Source organism: Rosa rugosa, chromosome 5 (genome assembly GCF_958449725.1).
Source record: "Rosa rugosa chromosome 5, drRosRugo1.1, whole genome shotgun sequence".
In the NCBI taxonomy this organism is placed as follows: Eukaryota; Viridiplantae; Streptophyta; class Magnoliopsida; order Rosales; family Rosaceae; genus Rosa; species Rosa rugosa.
In genome coordinates this window covers 27,537,034-27,556,792 of record NC_084824.1, presented here as the reverse complement: position 1 = coordinate 27,556,792, position 19,759 = coordinate 27,537,034, and the positions used below count along the sequence as shown (strand labels likewise).

The window sequence follows — 19,759 nt, the reverse complement described above, 5'->3', positions numbered from 1 at the left end:
AGGCATTCTAAAGTTATACTTGCTATGTTTTTTTTTTCCCTTGTAGAAGTTAAGTTTTAAATGACATCTTAGTGTGTTACATTGACATAAATTTTTCTACAAGATATATGATGAGAAAATGATATTTCACTGCTGTTTATATTTAGTTTCTTGCCTTTTCTTTTAGGTAAATTCATTGTTAATTCTTTCTAAAGTGACATCAAATATATAATATTTTGGATTTGGAATTCCTACTCGGTTAATTGAAAATGTTAATGTATAGGAAAGTTGTTTAGACTTTAGAGCCTTGCCCTGAGTTTACAGGAAATGACCCTCTTAACAGATCAGTAATATCCATTTGGATAAACGGTAGTGGCAAGCATAATTGTTGTAGGATAGGAGTGAATAATGATCTCCAGAGTACATAATTGCTAGGAGTAAGTTTAATGGGAACCAAAGAGGCAATTTGTTGAGGTGTGACATTGGGATTGAAAAGATGGGCAGTGACCTCTGGGGAAAGTTGAAAAATTGGTGATGGGTTGTTTGGTGGGTGTGGTGGTGTATTTGGTGGTGGTTGGGGTGGCGGGTGCGGTGGTGTGTGAGGATTGCTAGGAGTAAGTTTAATGGGAACCAAAAGAGGCAATTTGTTGAGGTGTGACATTGGGATTGAAAAGATGGGCAGTGACCTCTGGGGAAAGTTGAAAAATTGGTGATGGGTTGTTTGGTGGGTGTGGTGGTGTATTTGGTGGTGGTTGGGGTGGCGGGTGCGGTGGTGTGTGAGGTGGTGGATTGGGTTGTGAATATGATGGTGTATCAGCCATAATATTCAAGAAGAATGAAACGAGAAGTGTGCTGGAGTGAAAATTAATAGAAGAGGGTATTTGAAAGCAGGGCAGAGATATAATTTGCAAGGAAAAGGAAGATGATTTTGAAATAGATTGAAAGATGAAATTTAAGCTTGAAACATAAGGAATTTGATAGGTGAATAGACTGAAATAACTAGATATAGCTGGATATCAAAGAGCCGTTAGGCAAGTGGCTCTGATACCATGAAAGAAATCTATAACTTCCATAGTGAAGTATAGAAAGATAGAAGTTTTAATGTATAACTCTGTATATTCATTCATTATATCAGAATATGAGACTTTACAATGGTTTTTATAGTCGAATTCTAAAGCCCTAGTATGAATTGAGATGCTATACAAATCTGTAGTGCTTGATCTGTTAGTACATATCATGATTGAGTGTGTGGAGTGATTTACAACAGCACAGAGGACATTTGTCTTGGTGTAGAGGCTCCTTTTTGTCTTGGCTTGGTGTGTTCTGCTTTCTACTCAGAATTATGCTTTGTCTTGATAATGTTGTGAGCACACTTGATGGCAGGTGTTGCTTGTTGGCTTATGATAGGATTGTTGTTGTGTTCCACTCTAATATTAGGATTGGAATTACACTTCACTCCTATATCATTAACAGCCTCTACCATATAGAACCCAATCCTAGCTAGGAGACCAAAGATGGTGATTCACAGAGAAGAGGGTGAGGAAACACCTGAAAATAATCAAGGAAAGACCAACAACAATGCCCAGCATAGATATGTGACATTGTGACCATGAGCTGTAGAGTTTGTGGATCTGAGGAACACAACAAAAGAACATGCCCCATTAAACTTGAAAGGAAGGATAGAGAGCCTGGGGTGAGAATTTGAACATTTATTGTTATTTTTAACTTATTGAGACCTAGATAAAGATAGTGGCAAGAATTAATTATTGTCAATATATCCTTGCAGGGATAAAGCAATGGAAAGAATGGCAATGTAAATGACCCAACCAGAACACTAGAAGTGTCAATTCAAGTGTCGAGAACTGGGGCACCAACAAGGTGAATGTACAAGTGCAAACAAAAGCTACACCAAAGGCAAATCAGAAGGTTAATGCACAGTTTCTGGTTGCATATTATTAGGGAATGGTTATGCCTCTGAATAAATAAATAAAATAACAAGGGTGGTGTTTTGTCATTAGAATGAACTTTGGAATTGACAATTCATTATCAGTTGACATAGATAGGTTTGCGAATGGGATTTCATCTTTACTCTAAGAATGGGCGTACTCAAATGAATGTTCATTTCCTTCTGTTAAGATGTTGTGGTATGGGGCACCCAATTACAACTGAAGTAGAAACTATAAAAACGAGTGGAGCACAAGATGATAGGCAAATTGTAGATGGATTTTTAATATAGCAGAAGGACACAACAATTTCTCTTCTGCAATAAGGAGAGCACAATTGACAATACCCTCTCTCTTATAACAGGAGGAAATATACTCTAACAAAGGAAAGACAATGGTGTTTAAAGAGAAATCTCTAATTTCTCTCTAAACTCCTCTCTCTCTCTCTATGTTTTTACTCACAACATGTAATCCCCACTCTATAACATAGGTCCTCTATTTATACTAGATAGAGGTGGTTACAACTAGCTTCTTAAAGCCTAAGAATCTTAGCTATAGGTGAGCTGTAATTGCAGCATTACAACTATCATATGCTGAAAAACAGCCACCATTTTTAACTTCTCAAGAACTTAAGCAAGAAGTAAGCCACCATTTTTGACTTCTCGTCACCATTTTTGACTTCTCAAAAACTTAAGCAAGAAGTAAGAAGCAAAAGTGGCTTTACCACCACACCTTCTTAATAAGTGTGAAGTTTGGGGCTCATCGGTAACCTCCTAAAGGTCCTAAACTATACAACTATGTGATTTTGATGTATTTTTTGATTCTCCTTGCTGCTTTATTTAATTTGTACCAAACTATTAATTGACCAATGTAACTACTCCTGGGGAGGGCTTATGACTTGTGAGGGAAGACAGTAGTAGAAAGGGGAAATGCAGTTGATATGTCAACTAGCATTCTAGCAATTATTACGTCACTTAATTAACAACCTAGTCACCTCTCAAACTTTAGTGGTTAGTATTCCAAATCCCAAATCTGTTTCATATATATACCCTTGACTAGGGATGGCAAAAATACCCATCGGGTAGGGTACCCATAGGGTATTCGACCCTAACGGGGAGAAATTCGGGGGAAATCGGGTAACGGGGATGGGGATCCCCAGTATTCGAATTCTGAAATCGGGTACGGGGTGGGTATAGTATTTTGATCCCCATCCCCATACCCACCCAATAAGAATGATTTGAAATACATATATATATATTATATATATTTTTGATATTATTTATAAATAAATATTTATGTAAACTTCATCTTTTTGTCAATATTTAAATTCTATTAATAAATATGTTCAAAAAATGGAATATTTTTTTAATAAAAGATCTTTATCAACATGTTAATTTTCCTTGATTGAAACAAGAAATTTATTTTATTTTGATGTTTGATTTTAACTTCATATTTTACAATCCATAATTATCTATATAATTTTTTCTATAATAAATTAGTAATATTGTTAACGGGGATTTGGGCGGGTACGGGGACCTAATCCCCAATGGGGACGGGGACGGGGAATCCCCAGTATCTTATTATGGGAATTGGGGAGGGTACGGGGATGGAGAATGAAGTCGGATATGGGGATGGTAATTTAATCCCCTTACCCTACCCTCCCCATTGCCATCCCTACCCTTGACTAGCTTCCATTTGTTGCACAACCTCTTCATATCTTCCACACTCTAACATAAACCATAGTTCTCTTTCTCAATCTGTGAACCTCCGTCTCTTACCAACACAGATAGAAAACTAGTGAAGCATCCAAATCTTGCAAATAGCCTCTAAATTTAGTACAAGTTGGAAAAAGGCCACATAACCAACCTAGTCTTGCCTTCTTCATCTTTAGTTTCCTTCAACCCTCGTACATTTTCTTTCTCTTGGTGAATATATCAGCTACCGTAGAAGCTATGTCTGTAACCAAAGATGTTGGTTCCAGTTCTCAAGTGCAGGAAGTGGAGTTTAAGAATGATAAGAACAGCAACAAGGATGAAGGTGGTGAACCAAGCCTGCATCAACGTGACGAAAATGATAAGCTTAAAGATGAGTTTGATCCAGATGAAGAGGATGAGCTTGCCACATTCAAATGTACGTGACAAAGAATTGGTTCTTGGCCCTAAGTTTTCTCAGGAGCAGCTTGAGAAGGATAAAGTAAGTGGCCTTTTTACTTGATAAATTTTCAGTTTTCAATTTCATTTATTGATGTTGTTCACATGATCAATTTTTCCAAGGATGATGAGAGTTTGAGGAAATGGAAGCAGCAACTTCTTGGGAGTGTTGATCTCTCTGCACTAGATGTTGGAGGTAGATATACTTAATGTTTGACTTGTAATTAACTTCAAAATGTATTGAAATTTAACAGTGCTAGTTAGTGACCGCCATTGATGTTTGAAACTAATGAGCATGCAGAGAGTAAAGAAGCAGAAGTGAGGATTTTAAGTATGACATTGATGTTCCAGGAGCGGCCTGAACTTGTGCTGCCAATTCCATTCACCAACCAACCAAAGAGCAATCTTTTCACACTCAAAGGAGGAAGCAAGTTCCAAACCAAATTCACATTCACCGTCTCAAAAAACATTGTCTCAGGCCTCAGGTCCACCGCCTCAATCTGGAAGACTGGTGTCAAAGGTAAAATATTCAAACTGACATTCACTCATATAAGTATATTCTACTCAAACTAACATTCCTTCCCTGATATTTGGACAGTGCACAGCTCAAAAAGAATGCTTGGAACCTTTAATCCTCGACCAGATCCTTATTCGTATGAAACCGAAGAAGAAACTACCCCTTCAGGCATGTTTGCGAGGGGCAGGTATTTTGTGAAAACAAAAGTAAGGATATTTATTAGACCTACCTAATTAAAGAGTTTTTGTTAGTTACTTATACCCAAAAAACAAAAGGCTAGCTTGGCTTTTTTTCATTAACATTGGTTTTCTTCTTGTTTCAGTTTCTGGATGATGATGGAAAATGCCATTTGGATGCTAGTTACTACTTTGAAATCCAGAAGAACTAGGCAACACCCTCTTGAAATCTTTTTCATTTCCGCATTGTCAGAATTAATTGGCTTGGTGATGGTTTCAAATGACCATTTTAATTTAGTGAGTGATGGGAATAATATTTCTCTAGCATGTTGTATCTTAATTGTAACCATGTTTCTCTGGGAAAATTGCAATCCAAATTTCAATTCAATATGTGCAAGCACTGTGCTGATCATATGCAGTCTCATATTTTATTGTAATTTTCTGGTTTCTTCTCTCTTTAATCCTTGTTATAATTGCATAGAAACATCCTCCTCATGATTACGCTGCAGTCTTTGTGCTGTGTAACTCGGTGAAAGTGAGGTGATAATTGTTTTTTTTTATAATTTTCCTAATATTTGCATTAAGTAAATAACGTAAAGTAAACAACAACAAATAATTAGCATAAAAGAAAGTGCAGGCAAGGTAAAGAACAAGAACGTAAAAGTGCAGGAAATTAATAACAAGCGGAAAGATAAAAGCAATAAGATAAATTACAGAATTGTAAACAATGATACTTTAATGCTTTCCAGTCTATCCGAGTCCGTCATATTTACCGTGAAGCAAATGGTGTTGCAAATAGGCTTGCACATCTTGCTAGTAGTGGTTCTGTTGATGATGTTTGGTTAGGGGAGACACCTGCTATTATTCAGGATGTTCTCTATGAGGATTATTGTCATTGTTCATCTGTAGCTCGGGGTTTAGGTGATATGTCCCCCCCGATGCAAAATTTTACTATTAATATAATAAATGGAACCGGGCGTGGGGCTGAGCCTCCCAGCTAGGCTGGGTTCCAAACCCCTTTAAAAAAAAAAAAAAAAAAAGTGCAAGAAAGATAGATGAATACCAGTAAAGAAAAGCAATAAGATAAAACATGTAAAGACTGATAGTTGCGTTGAAATGTATTGAGAACAAAACTGTAGTAATCGCGCTGAGAGTTTGGTTGGGGATCGGACCACTAACAAAGATACCTATGGTCATCTTTAGAGTGAATGATACATTACTGAATAAAGGAAAAGATACAATCTTGGTTGTAAGTATCGATCGAGACCATATTAATTGCATGAATTCAAAGTTGAGAATCAATGCGCAGTTACATGCATTTGAATGCAATAATTGCTAACTTCAGACTTAAAACTCATAACTGCACATTTAATTTCCGCTGCTTTTAAATATCCTGAATCATTTTAACGCCCACATATAATGACCTTTGTGAAGTTGACTAACACCATTCAATTGCGGCCATTCATTACGTCGCAGGCATTCAATAGCTATCATTTGAGAATCAATGTGCTGTTACATGCATTTGAATGTCATAACTGCTAACTTGGGACTTAAAACTCATAACCGTGAATTTAATTTCTGTGGCTTTTAAATATCTTGAATCGTTTTAACGCCTGCATCTAATGGCCTTTATGAACGTCAACTAACACCATTTAATAGTGACTATTCATTACGCCGCGAGCATTCAATAACGGTCATCCATTATGTGTTGTGGCTATTCAACCACGATCATTTATTATGCCGCGGCCATTCAACCGCCGTCCCAAACGCGTTTCATTCATTGAATTCACATAAATAGCTATGGTATGCGCCACGTAAGTAAAAATACTTTGTGGGCCCGACTCACCTGTCTGACACTTGGGCCTTGCCAAACTTAGGTTCAAATAGAGCCCCTCCAGTCCCTTGAGCTTTGGTATAGATGTCGAGTGGTTAAAGAACTAAACGTCAATGTTACGGGCTTATTTAGCAAGGTACACTCTGTTTGCTTCTTGCCTAATGTTGTTGACGTCTCTCAATGTCTGGCATGTTTTCAAGCTCATTACTCCGTGGTCATTTAACTATGGTTCAATATACCTCTTCATACAACCATGGTCCTTTCTTATTCTACAACCATTTATCTGCGGTTATTCGCTAGCCGAGGTTATTCAACCGCGGTCCTAGGAAAAAATATCTTTTGAGCCCGAACCACCTGCTTGCCACGTTGGCCTTGAGAAATTTTGGTGCAAACAAATCCCTCCCCCCCTCTAATTTCTTGAGCCTCGGCTTAAGTTGAGTGGTTAAGGAACTAGTGAACAAGATCGGTCTCATTGTAGAGTGAATCGTTGATGAAGAGAACAAATTTATTCTCGGCCTGACATCAAAATATTTTGGGCCGTGATCATAGAAAAATCGCAACCTTGCAATAATAACCTCTCATGGCTGCCAAGCAATTAAATGGCTCCCAACAACACAACTTTCTATTATTTTCATTTTTGCTAAAACTAAAGCAAAAAAAAAAAAAAAACATAAAAGTCTTGTGGCCATTATGGAGGTGGCCAACGATGTTTTATTGCAAACTTGGAATTTTCTGAATTTGAGGCCTTTAGTTCAAGCTCTATAGTATGTCCTTGATCTTCGGCCACTATATAGGCCGAATTTTCACGCTTCCCAATTTTATTTAAATGGTTCAGCTGTTCTCTTGAATTTAGTTGATTTTGATTTTTCTACGTCGGCTTTATTTTCAATAATCATGTCAACGTGCATGACATCTTGAATTAGATAATCATTACTCTTGACCACATTATGCTCGGTTAGCCGACATTCCTAGGGTACAAGATTAAGATCACTAAGCCGTGGATTGTTGAAGTCGGATTTCTTTTCGAGAATCATATCAACCTGCATAGTTTTGTTAACTGAAAACTCAACCATGCGATGTTCGTTCTCCTCAACATTTTTTAAATTTTGGCCTACTATATTTTCTTCCACTTTTGATGATAGAGCAATAAGTGGCCTAGTTTCTGCTTGATCATCAATGCGCACGTCTTGTTAGAGATGATTTGGGTAGTGTTGCATATCATTCATTTGAGTGTTTTCAAAAAGCTCATCAAGATACTTGTGATGCCTTTGCCAGTCTTCCATCATCCTTAGACGTGACTCTATTTGTACTCTAGAAGTTGAATTGCGAGACTATGTCTACTAGCTCTTTTTGAATTATCTTGCCTATATCCATACATCGGTCATAAAACTTTGTCGAGTCAATCCCAATGTTTACTTGTTTCTCAACCATTAGATTATGGCAAACTTGTCAATCATATAACATTTCTAGCAAGTCTTGTTGAAAATTCCATGTTGGCTATCCAAGTTACCATCATTGTTGTACGGCCCATTAATTGTTTGGCCGTAATTGTTATACAACTTGTTGGTTTCATGCTCATAACCATATTGGCCAATAGAACAACTTTAGTTACCAAATTGACTGACACAGTTATTTTGGAGATCAAAGCCATGTTGAGATAGTACTGTGGGATTTTGTTGATCCCAAGATATATGGCTATTTAAATCAACGAAACTTTGATACGTGCCATAGCTATATCTGCCATCGTAACCATACAATTGATCTTGGCCATATTGGCCATTGTAATCATTTATTGAAACAGAGGCAAGTAAATTAGGCTCATAATAACTCATTAGTGAAAATACATAATATGTAATGTCTCACTAAATGGTCTAACATTCATCAAGTGTGGTCCCACTGGGTGTGCCAAAAGATGTTTGCTCAAAAAATCGTCTCGGCCACGTGTCACTGGGGCCGAGGACTTCTTTGGCTTACACATATCCTTCTTGTGTGGTGATGTGTGAGTGGGCGTGTCAACTTGCGACTGGGAGGCCAAGCGAGGTATTGTTCTGTTCATAGATCTTGCGCTGATCTGACTTCTGATCAATGAATTATGGATTGAGGAAGGATCGATCTCTATTGCGGGATTCTCTCTGCCTTGAATGCAAGGATTTTAGCACGGATCGGCCTTACCTAGCTGCAGTCTTCATGCTGTGTTACTTAATGATTGATGTGAAAGTGAGGTGATAATAGTTTTTTATGATTTTCCTAATATTTGCACAAAGTAAATAACGTAAAGTAAGCAACAACAAATAATTAGCATAAAAAAAAGTGCAGGCAAAGTAAATAACAAGAACGTAAAAGTGCAGGAAATAACAAGCAGAAAGATAAAACCAATAAAATAAATAACAAAATTGTAAACAACAATAATTTAAATAACAGAATCATTTTAACGCCCGCATATAATGGCCTTTGTGAACTTGGCTAATACCATTCAATCGTGGGCATTCAATAGCGGTCATCCGAGAATCAATACTGTTACATGCATTTAAATGCAGTAACAGCTAACTTGGGACTTAAAACTCATAACCGTGCACTTAATTTCCGTGGCTTTTAAATATCCTGAATCATTTTAACGCCTGCATCTAATGGCCTTTTATGAACTTGACTAATACCATTTAATCACGGCTATTCATTACGCTGCGGGCATTCAATAACAATCATCCATTATGTGTCGCGACTATTCAACTGTGATCATTCATTATGCTGCGGCCATTCAACTGCCATCCCAACACGCTTCATTCACTGAATTCACGTAAATAGCTATGATACGGGCCACATACGTAAACATACTTTGTGGGCCCGACTCACCTGTCTGCCACGTGGGCCTTACCAACTATAGGTTTAAACAAAATTTTGGTAACAGCATGAGTGCATGTGCATGGTTGGTGTTTTCTTTTTTGTTTATTTTTCAGTAGAGCATCAAAACTATAAGGCGGTCGCAAAGCTCTACATTCATGTATTAATCATCTCAAATCCCCATGCACTTGCGTTGTACACAATGGACTTCATATGTCCGGGGATCGTGAACATGCCGGTCTAGTACCCCGGAAATTTGTTATTATTTTCCGAGGATTTTCCGGAATTAATTTAGTGGTTGTTGGTACGATTATGTGGTTCATGGATGGAGCGGAAGTGTTTCGGATGAATTTTTTTCGAACAGTATGGTTTTAGGGAGGGGGGGGGGGGGGGCGCAAATGTTGACTTTTTATACGTTGCGTTTCTCTAAAAACTTCCTTCACAAATGTTGTAGAACGCGTCGATACGAGTTCATGGACATATGGCACCTGAAAATCGAAGTTTTTATGAGAAATTTTTGTGCGTTTGAAAATTTCGGAAATTTCTATAAATAGGAGAAAATTTCAGATTTTTTCATAAATCCCAGAATTTCCCCGTTTTCCATTTTCCTCCCCCATATTCTCTCCCTCCTCCGCGCAACCCAGACCCGCGCGCAAAACCGGTGACCCAACCTAACTCAATCTCTCTCCTCCGGCCACCTCCAGGGACTGGACAAGCCAAGGACCGACTCAGACCAGCCTTGCGTGTCGCCCTGTGGTGGTGGTTTGCACGGTGGTTCACTGGAAAGTGGAGATCGAAGCGCCTAAAGCCAAGCTGTTCGGGATCTGATTGGTTCTCTAAAAACTTCCTTCACAAATGTTGTAGAACGCGTCGATACGAGTTCATGGACATATGGCACCTGAAAATCGAAGTTTGTATGAGAAATTTTTGTGCGTTTGAAAATTTCGGAAATTTCTATAAATAGGAGAAAATTTCGGATTTTTCATAAATCCCAGAATTTCCCCGTTTTCCATTTTCCTCCCCCATATTCTCTCCATTCTCTCTCCTCCGCGCAACCCAGACCCGCACGCAAAACCGGTGACCCAACCTAACTCAATCTCTCTCCTCCGGCCACCTCCAGGGACTGGACAAGCCAAGGACCGACTCAGACCAGCCTCGCGTGTCGCCCTGTTGTGGTGGTTTGCACGGTGGTTCACTGGAAAGTGGAGATCGAAGCGCCTAAAGCCAAGCTGTTCGGGATCCGATTGGTTCTTCTAAATTCCGGCTACTCCTCAGCCGATCCTTCTCGGTTTTGGAATCTTCTCCTCCTCTTGATCATCCCCATACCCGCCTTGAAGGACGATTTTGTGTGTGGAGTGAAAGATCAAGTTTTGAAGATCTGCGGTGCACAACGAATCTGGAGCTCGATCAGACCGCAAAGATTGATCGATTTTGCAAGCTTGATCTAGGACGATCTAGACCGATCCAGACTTAGCTCCAGGTATGAAAGTTGCTCAACTCTTCATGATGATCATGTTTGATGGCCTTGATTTTTTGGTTGTCGAGTTTGATCCTGCAGTGGCACCACCGCCTGTGGCGTCGCTTTGGCGGTGTTCCTGCCATGTCAGGGGTAGTTTCTAGTTTTATATGTCATCTACTCATCGATACGAACGTTTCGATATATAATACGTAATTTTTGGAGGTCGTATGAACATGTTAGGGTTTTTGTGATTTCGAACCGTTTGGGTTTCGATCCGTGTGGATTCGATTGTCCGATGGACTTGTGGTTTTGATATAGCGATTGTAGAAGTGTTCTGGAGACTTTGGGGTGGTCTCGGATGAAGTTGCACCTCGATTGGCGTTACTTATGGGGCTTTTAGTTCAAAATGGGGGTTTCAGATTTTAATCGCTTGTGATTTCTGTATTAAGTTGAGACCGTATGTGATTAAGTACGTGACGAAATATTCTTGGTCGGATATTTTGTGGTTATGCTACTCTGTTCTATATAGAAGATGGAGCAGGATTCAGAGGTAAGTAATCTCACAATGTTCATTTACGAATGGGTTTACCTTATCGTGTTGAGAGTTATTTAGTTAACTACAAACTATAGTTGGTATTAGTAGCATTCCTGAGTGAATGTCAACATATATATATATATACCAGACGTTAAATGCTGACGTGGCAGTGACAAACTCAGCTAGTGGACCCAGATGAAGGGGTAAATTCGACATTTCACTTAATTTCCACATTAAAAAAAAATACACTCTTATTCTTCTCTTCCTCTAATCCTCCTTTCATCCAAATTTCCTTTTCAACTCAAATAACTAGTATAGTTACGGCAATCTGATAAAAGCAATAACCAGGGAGAACTCGATCTGAACTTAATCAACCACAATACATTCAACTTCCACAGTTTGATTCAAAGTTCGAGATATACCTTCGAAAATTGACTTCGATTAACCGAATTCAGCTCCCTTGACTCACTGCCGAAACTGGGTTGATGATGAACTGATGATGTTTGATGCTGCAATCCTGCAAGCTTCTCAATGTTTGATCCACAAGCGCTGTCAAGGCAGAACCAAGCCCAGAAGCGCCAGAAAAACTTGTCGGCGTCAAAGACAGCCACGAGGCCGAAGCAACCCCAATACCAAAATCAGTCAAAATTGATCAAATTGAAAAACTAAGTAGACTAAATCGGAGTGCATGACGAGGGGATCAATTTTCATACCACATGCAAGTCAAACAGTGGCCGGAGTCACCGGAAAATGCAGAAACATTAGAGATCGACAATCCCAAGCCATATAGAGAACCAGAGCCAGACGATGTCGTCTATGGAGATCGACAATCCCAAGCCGATGTCTTCTATGGGGATCGATAATCCCAAGCCAAACACCTCCAATCAGTTTGGCCATTCTCTGATCCATTCCTTGGGGGAGAGACCAAAACGGAAAAGCGAAACCGAAAAATCCCAGAAGACGAAGATGAAGATGCCAGAAGAGTACGATCTAGCCAGGTCGAATGACTACGCGGAGTACAAGAGGGAGACAAAGAAGAAGGCGATGGAGACTGAGGTGAGGAAAGAGCTCGATCGAAGAAGACAGGAGGAGGAGAGGAAAGAGAGGGAGTAGAGAAAGAGAGAAAGAGAGAGAAACCATCAGAGCTGAGAGAGAGGAGGAGAAAAGAAGAAAATGTATTTGAAATGACATTTTTAGCCCTTTAAGTGGGCCCCTTCGTCAAATTAAACGTTCAAATTGGACGGCACAGTAAAATTTGGACACGGCTAATTGAAATTGAAAGCACAGGGGTGTTGCTGATCAAATTGAAAAGGGAGGGACTGACATGATGTTGAGTGCAAACCACAGGGTAGTAAACTGAAATTTTTCCTATATATATTTACGTGAAATATATATGTGTTGGTGGCTTTGTTGTGATAAAACAATATTCATGGGTGCGTTCATTTTATTGTTTTGGGGTGTGGCTTTTCGGGAAACAATATATTGTGGAAAGGGTTGATTTCTATTGTTTTGAAAAGTGTTGTGTAATGTGGAACATTTTAAGGTCACAGCTGACTTATTTAAATGTGGGTCTTGTACCGGGAGTAATTGATAGGGATCAATTACGGGGAATCTTTTATTTTAGATTCATGTAACATTTTGGGTCCATTGTGACTTGCTTAATGTTTTGGTCTTTGTACCGAGAGGTGACAGATGGTGATCGGGATTGTGTAACATTTTGGGTCCAGTGCGACTTGCTTAATGTTTTGGTATTTATACCGTGGATCCAAATACTTGAGAGTTGAGGATCGTGGATCACGAAATGTGATCGAGGGTGGGAAATCGGGACTTCACACCTTTGGCCGGGTGAGTGGATACGATCAGTTAGAGCTCTAGTCTGTCCGTCGTGGTATCTCATAGGGGTAACAACGAGGTTACTTGTGACTCATGAGTACGAGTTTTTAAAAGAGAGTCTTGAGTATATTCTTTCTTTTACTGTCCATGATGGACGGGAGTTGTTTCTTTGATTGGAACGTGTGGGTTTTTCCTGTGATTTGCGTGAGTTGTTTCCTTCATTGGAACGTGTCGGTTTTTCCCGTGATTTGCATTAGTTGTTTGCTTAATTTGAACGTGTGGGTTTCCTTGTGATCGGTGTGAGTTGTTTCGGTTGTTGTATTTGATTTTACTCATACAAGCTTTCATAAGCTTACTGGGTTTGTTATGTGGCAACCCGGTGCACTATTCAAGGGTGTAGGGGTTAATGCTGCAGGTCAGGGTAATCGTGGCTGAAACTGAGATAGCGTGCTAGCAGCTTTACGGTAGGAAGCCAATTTTGTGACTTTACCGTGATTAAGACTTCCGCTTGTGGTAAAGCTCTGAGGAGCATTTACTTATTATATTGTTGTGGCAATTTAATTCGTAACTCGTGCAATATATATAACTCTGCGGAGCAGGTATATATTGACTTTGTGGGTTCAGGGCATCAGTATGTACTTGGTTTAAAAGGAAAAAGTTTTCCAGTTATTTTATATTGATTGCTGAATCATCACACATGTATAATTATGAGATTATATATATTGATTTTTAAGTGTGTTTAAAAATCAGGGTGTGACAGCCAGGCCGAGCCATCCGTAGAGGGCTTAGACCGGGCCGGGCCTTACAATATTTTTACACAATGACGGGCCAGGCCGAGCTTTATTATAAATTTCAAGATCTAAGCCCGTTCATATAAACCGGGCCTTGTGGGCTTTTTCGGGCCAGGCTGGGGGGCCTCGTCTATCCGGGTCTATATTCTCTAGTTTCAAATAATAAATAATTAATCTACTTATAACTTTTTACCTAAATAAGTTAATTAGGGTTCTTGAAGTATAGCTTGAAGTATTTTATTTCGGACAAGAACATGCACATGCATATATATGTGTGTGTGTGTGTGTACGTGTACGTGTATGTGTGTGTATGCACATATTGGCTAATATATTAGACAATACATGCATATACACACATGCATCAAATCCGTGAAATCAGTAACTTTATTTACCTGTTGGTTTGTCCTTTTTGTCTTTGTCTGTGCTCAAAGTTCCATCCTTTGAGTCTTTTAAAGAAAGACATTTGACGAGGAGTACTAGTAGTCTCATTCCTCCTTACTAGATTCATTGCTAGATAGGTTGTACAAAGCTCGCTATTTCCCGCGGTGTGACTTTTTGGATGCTGTAGTGACCAAAGGGGCCTCGTATGCATGGCGTAGTATCATGCATGGCAAAAATCTGTTACGTAGAGGGGTGAGATATAGGGTTGGCAATGGAGCACATATTTCTGCATGGCGGGACCCGTGGGTTCCACTACCTATACATTTCAAACCTTTTTCCTCTCCAACTTTGGGCTATGAAGAATTGAGAGTATGTGACTTAATGGTGGAGAACGATCATGAGTGGAATGTTCCACTTTTGGAAGCTTTATTTACACCACTGGAAGTTGGCATAATTGCAAGTATCCCTCTAAGCCTTAGAGGAGCAGATGACAGCTTGATATGGCACTATGATAAGAGAGGAAACTATGGAGTGAAAAGTGGATACCATGTGGCCCACCTTAATGATGGTAGATCTGATCGGGCTGCTAGTTCAAATGGGTCTTATGGAATTAATGCCACTTACTGGAAGATAATTTGGGGGGCCAACATCCCACCTAAAGTACGGGTGTTTATTTGGAGACTACTCAGAGGCATTTTACCTAAAAGAAGAGCTCTCTCCCATAAGGTTAGTCTTCTTGATAGTAATTGTCTTTTTTGTAATCATGCATTAGAAGATGGTTTACACCTGTTCAGAGATTGCGATGTCACCACCTGCTTTTGGGTGTGTACCAAATTGGGCCTTTTGGCCAAGACGGTGGCTGCTTCATGTGTGGAGGACTGGGTGTTGAACGTCATCAATAAATTGGATGGTAACCAACGTTGTGCTTTTTTCATGGCACTCTGGGTCATATGGTCTGAAAGAAATAATGTCTTGTGGAACGGGAATTTTTTCTGTACATCTAATGCTGCCCAATGGGCTAGTAGATTTCTTGAGGAATATCAGCAACTTCATGTGCATGGAAATGCGAAAGGTAGAAGGGAAAAGACCAAATGGCAGAACCCTCCTAGTGGGCGTCTGAAAGTGAATGTGGATGGGAGTTACCGGGCTGATTATGGTGATGGTGGAGTGGGAGTTGTGATACGTGATGAAAATGGGATGTGTTTGTCAGCTCTGGCTAGATATTTCCCACATGCTTCATCTGCTTTACATATGGAGGCTGAAGCATGTAGGGCTGGGCTTTTATTGGCGATCCATCAGAACATGACCGTTATTGATATTGAGAGTAATTGTTCCCTTGTTGTCACTGCTCTACAGTGTGAGGTGGAAGATAGATCTGACATTGGGCGTATTATCAATGATTGTAAGTCATATTTGACATCTTTTCACTCAAGTCAGGTTAGTCACATCTTCCATGAAGCAAACGGTGTAGCCAACAGATTAGCGCACCTTGCTAGTTTTAATTATATTTCTGATGTATGGTTAGATGAGACTCCTGTTATTATTCTGGATGTTCTCTATGAGGATGTTTGTAATCTTTCTAATGTAGCACGGGGTTCAGGTATTATGTCCCCCCCCCCTCCGTTGCAAAGTATTAATTCAATAAATGGAATCGGGTGTGGGGCTGAGCCTCCCAGCTAGGCTGAGTTCCAAACCCCTTTAAAAAAAATAGACAATAACAATTAACATACAAAATATCAACTTTTCTCCCTAGTACAATGGTACAATGGTTTTCAATTTACAAATCATTAACTAATTAAAAATTTATGCATGTATGGTCTTGCATATAAAGTGAATATATACCTTCTCATTGTGACTCTCATCGGAATAACAATCATTCGAAAGTCTGAATGAGACTTCAATTTGACCTGCAAGTATGGTTTTAATTCTTTTTCTTTTTCCTTCCTACAAGTAACGAAAAATAAATTAAAAGAAAAACTATGTAAGTTTTGCAACATTTCAGAGAAGGGGTTAAACTGTCACGCCCCTGATTTTTAACACAAATAAAAATCGATATATAATCTCATAATTATACACGCGTGATCGTTCAACCATCAATACCAAGTACCTGGAAACTTTTTCCCTTTAAACTACATACATATTGATGCCTTGAACCCACTATGTCAATATTGACCCGCCCACAGAGTCATATATTATATAAGCTTACGAATTAAATTATCAATAACAAAATAAAACACATTAAAATAAGGAGGTCCGAAAACAACTCTCTCTTCTGGAGCTCCAAAAAACCCGGGCATCCCTTGGTCTAGGATTTTGAGAAATCTGCTCGTCCGGTGGTGTTCGGAATCGGTATGGGCCTGCCTTGCCGCTGATGAGTCACTGCCGGACGGGTCTTGATAGCTACGTCGCTCGGTTTGTTCCAGAGAATGGCTTCTGCTCAAGGGGCAGATGGATGTCTGGTTGGTGAGCATCAGATGTAGGCTCTATGTATGGTGGTTGGGTTGTGCGCGGATGGCCTGGGTGGCGGCGTGGGTTCTGCAAATCTAGTGACAACGACGTGGGTCGAATGGACTGAGCGGCAGGAAGGTTCCCCGGGGCTTTGCGGCGGCGAGCTGTTTTGGCCGATCCGGCGTCGACATGATGGATGTAGGATTGCTCGGCGACGTAGGCAGGTGTGGCACGCGGGGTTTCCAGCCGGCGAGGACGTGGGTCGGCGCAGCTGGTTGCGGCGGAGGTGCTACACAATCACTGTGCGTGGGGACTAGGTTTTGGGCTTGCTGCAGCAACCTGCTGGACCTAGAGTTTGGGCTTTCTTTGGGAGCAGCTGGGCTTCGAATTTGGGCTAGGGTTTTGGCCTTGGCCCAACACTATGTTATTTAGTTTTTGTCTAAATTACAATAATGTTCTGCTTTCAGGGACAGTCTAGGTACTTTTGTGCATTTAGTTTTTGCATTTGGTCTGGTCTTGTCGGCTTAATTCTCAGTGGATCTAGGTGCACACCAATTGAGGTCTCTAGGCAGCTAGGTTTATTGGTTAAAGAGTTAGGTGGGGAGGGCCGGATCTTTCTAGCGCCTCCGGCGTAGTACCAAAGGGGGATTCCCGCTATGTCTACGTATTGATTGTACAATGAGTGGGTCTAGTTTCTATGCACCATTGTGGGTACTACCACTATCTTCTTGTCTGTCTATAGATGGCAGCGGAAGGGTATGTAATGGCCTATTCTGGCTTTTGATGAATATATATTCGCCCTACGGGCTCCTTTCAAAAAAATAACAAAATAAAACGTAAATGCTCCTCAGAGTTTACTACACAACAGAAGTCCTTATCAACGGTAAAGTCACAAAAATGGCTTCCTACCGTAAAGCTGCAAAGCCGCTACCTCAGCTTTAGCCACGATTATCCTACCCTGCAGGATTAACCCCTACACCGTTTGAATGGTGCACCGGGTTGCCACACAACAAACCCAGTAAGCTTTTGCAAGCCCGTATGAGTAACTCAAAACAATCAACATAACTCACACCGAAAATAAGGAAAACAACTCACACTTTGATTCCGTAAAAACACGCAACATAGAAAATAACTCACTCCTTGGTTTCTATCAAATATAACATAGAAAGCAACTCACACCTTGATTTCTATCAAATCGTTAATAAGGAAAACAACTTGCACCTTGTCCCCTTAAAAACCGTTAATAAGGAAGCAACTCACACCTTGTTCCCTAAAAACACGTAATCTCATGAGTTAGATATAACCAATTCCCATTACCCCATGAATCACAATTGTGGCAGACAGACTAGAGGTCTAACTGAATTCGTAACCACTTGTCCGGCCAAAGACGTGATCGCCTGATATTCTGCCCAAGGTCATAGACCTTCATTCCTCGAACTTTTCAGTCCCTTGGAATAAAACATTAAAGGAGTCGCACTAGACCCAAAATGTTACGCAAATCTCAACGCTTTTCAAAACAATCGAAATCAACATTTCCATAATCATTGTTTTCCGAAAAGCCATAACACAAAACAATAAATGAGCATAATCATGCATATTGTTTTCATACACAAATCTCAACGCTTTTCAAAACAAATCGAATTAACAATTCCATAATCATTTGTTTTCCGAAAAGCCACAACCCAAAACAATAAAAAACATCATTCATGCATATTGTTTCCATAAATCCACAAACCCACCAAAACATATATATTTCACGTAAATATATATATATATATATATATATATATATATATATATATATATATATATATATACGTAGTCATCTGCTCAGTAATGCCTACTAATACCAACTATAGTTTGCAGTTAATAAATAACCCTAAAAACAATAAGGGTATTCCGTTCGAAAATGAACCTTGTGAGATTACTCATCTCGAAACTCCCGCTGCTTCTTCAATATAGAACAAAGCAGTCAATCCACAAAATAACAGTCCAAAAATACTTCGTCAAGTACCTAAGGAAGTACAGCCTTGATTCAGTCAACGAATCACAATTAAATAAAGTTCGAATCTCCAAATCGAACTAAAATCTCAAAGTAACGCCAATTGAGGCGAAACCACTTCCGAGACCTCCCAAAGTTTTTGGAATACTTCCACGATCGATATGTCCAAACCACAAGTCCATCGGACGCTCGGATCCTCACGGATCGAATAATCAACCGGTATGAAACCGTAAAAATCATAACAAATCCATACGAACTCCAAAAATTGCATATTATATATCGAAACGCTCGTATCAACGAGTAGAAGACATATCATATCAGAAACAGTTCCTAATATGGCCGGAACGCCTCCAGAACGCCGCCACAGACGGTGGCGCACCGCCGGCGGCCAAAACTCAATATTTCACAAAACTCCGAACATCAAAGATGTTCATCTCAGCATGCTTAACCATTTTCATAACTAGCACGAAGTCAAAATCGAAGCGTAAAGGGTTGAAAACTACCTCGTAAGCGGTGGATTACTGTTCAATCCGAGTTGAACCAAGTTTCACGTGAATCGATCCAAACAACCACCACAGATCGATCCAGGAGGCTGCTACGAACTCACAACAGGAAGCATGAAGCCACGACGTCGCCGGAACTGTGTTTTCCGACCGGGTCCGAATACACCAATTTTCGCCGTCTTCCAGTGCCGTACACAGTGGGAATCTGATACGCCCAAAATAGGCGCGCAATTTAACCCTGCAAGATGTAGTCGTTTAGCAATATAGAGTAAGCAGGGATCGTTCAAGCCGGGGATTGAGGGTAACTTTATAATTCACACAAAAAAAAACTAAACTAAACTAAACTAACACATAAAAAAAAGAATAACAA

The 19,759-nt window shown here is 39.8% G+C and overlaps 1 protein-coding gene and 1 pseudogene across 1 annotated transcript; both read left to right on the top strand.

Annotated features, from left to right (window-relative positions):
• Nucleotides 1-3,422: 3,422 nt before the first annotated feature.
• LOC133712998 (rho GDP-dissociation inhibitor 1-like) lies at nucleotides 3,423-5,201 on the top strand (annotated as a pseudogene).
• Nucleotides 5,202-14,817: 9,616 nt separating this feature from the next.
• LOC133711470 (uncharacterized) lies at nucleotides 14,818-17,519 on the top strand. Its single transcript, XM_062137589.1, has 2 exons — nucleotides 14,818-15,873; nucleotides 17,352-17,519. The coding sequence occupies exons 1-2, from the start codon at nucleotides 14,818-14,820 to the stop codon at nucleotides 17,517-17,519; spliced, it is 1,224 nt and encodes a 407-aa protein (XP_061993573.1).
• Nucleotides 17,520-19,759: the final 2,240 nt, after the last annotated feature.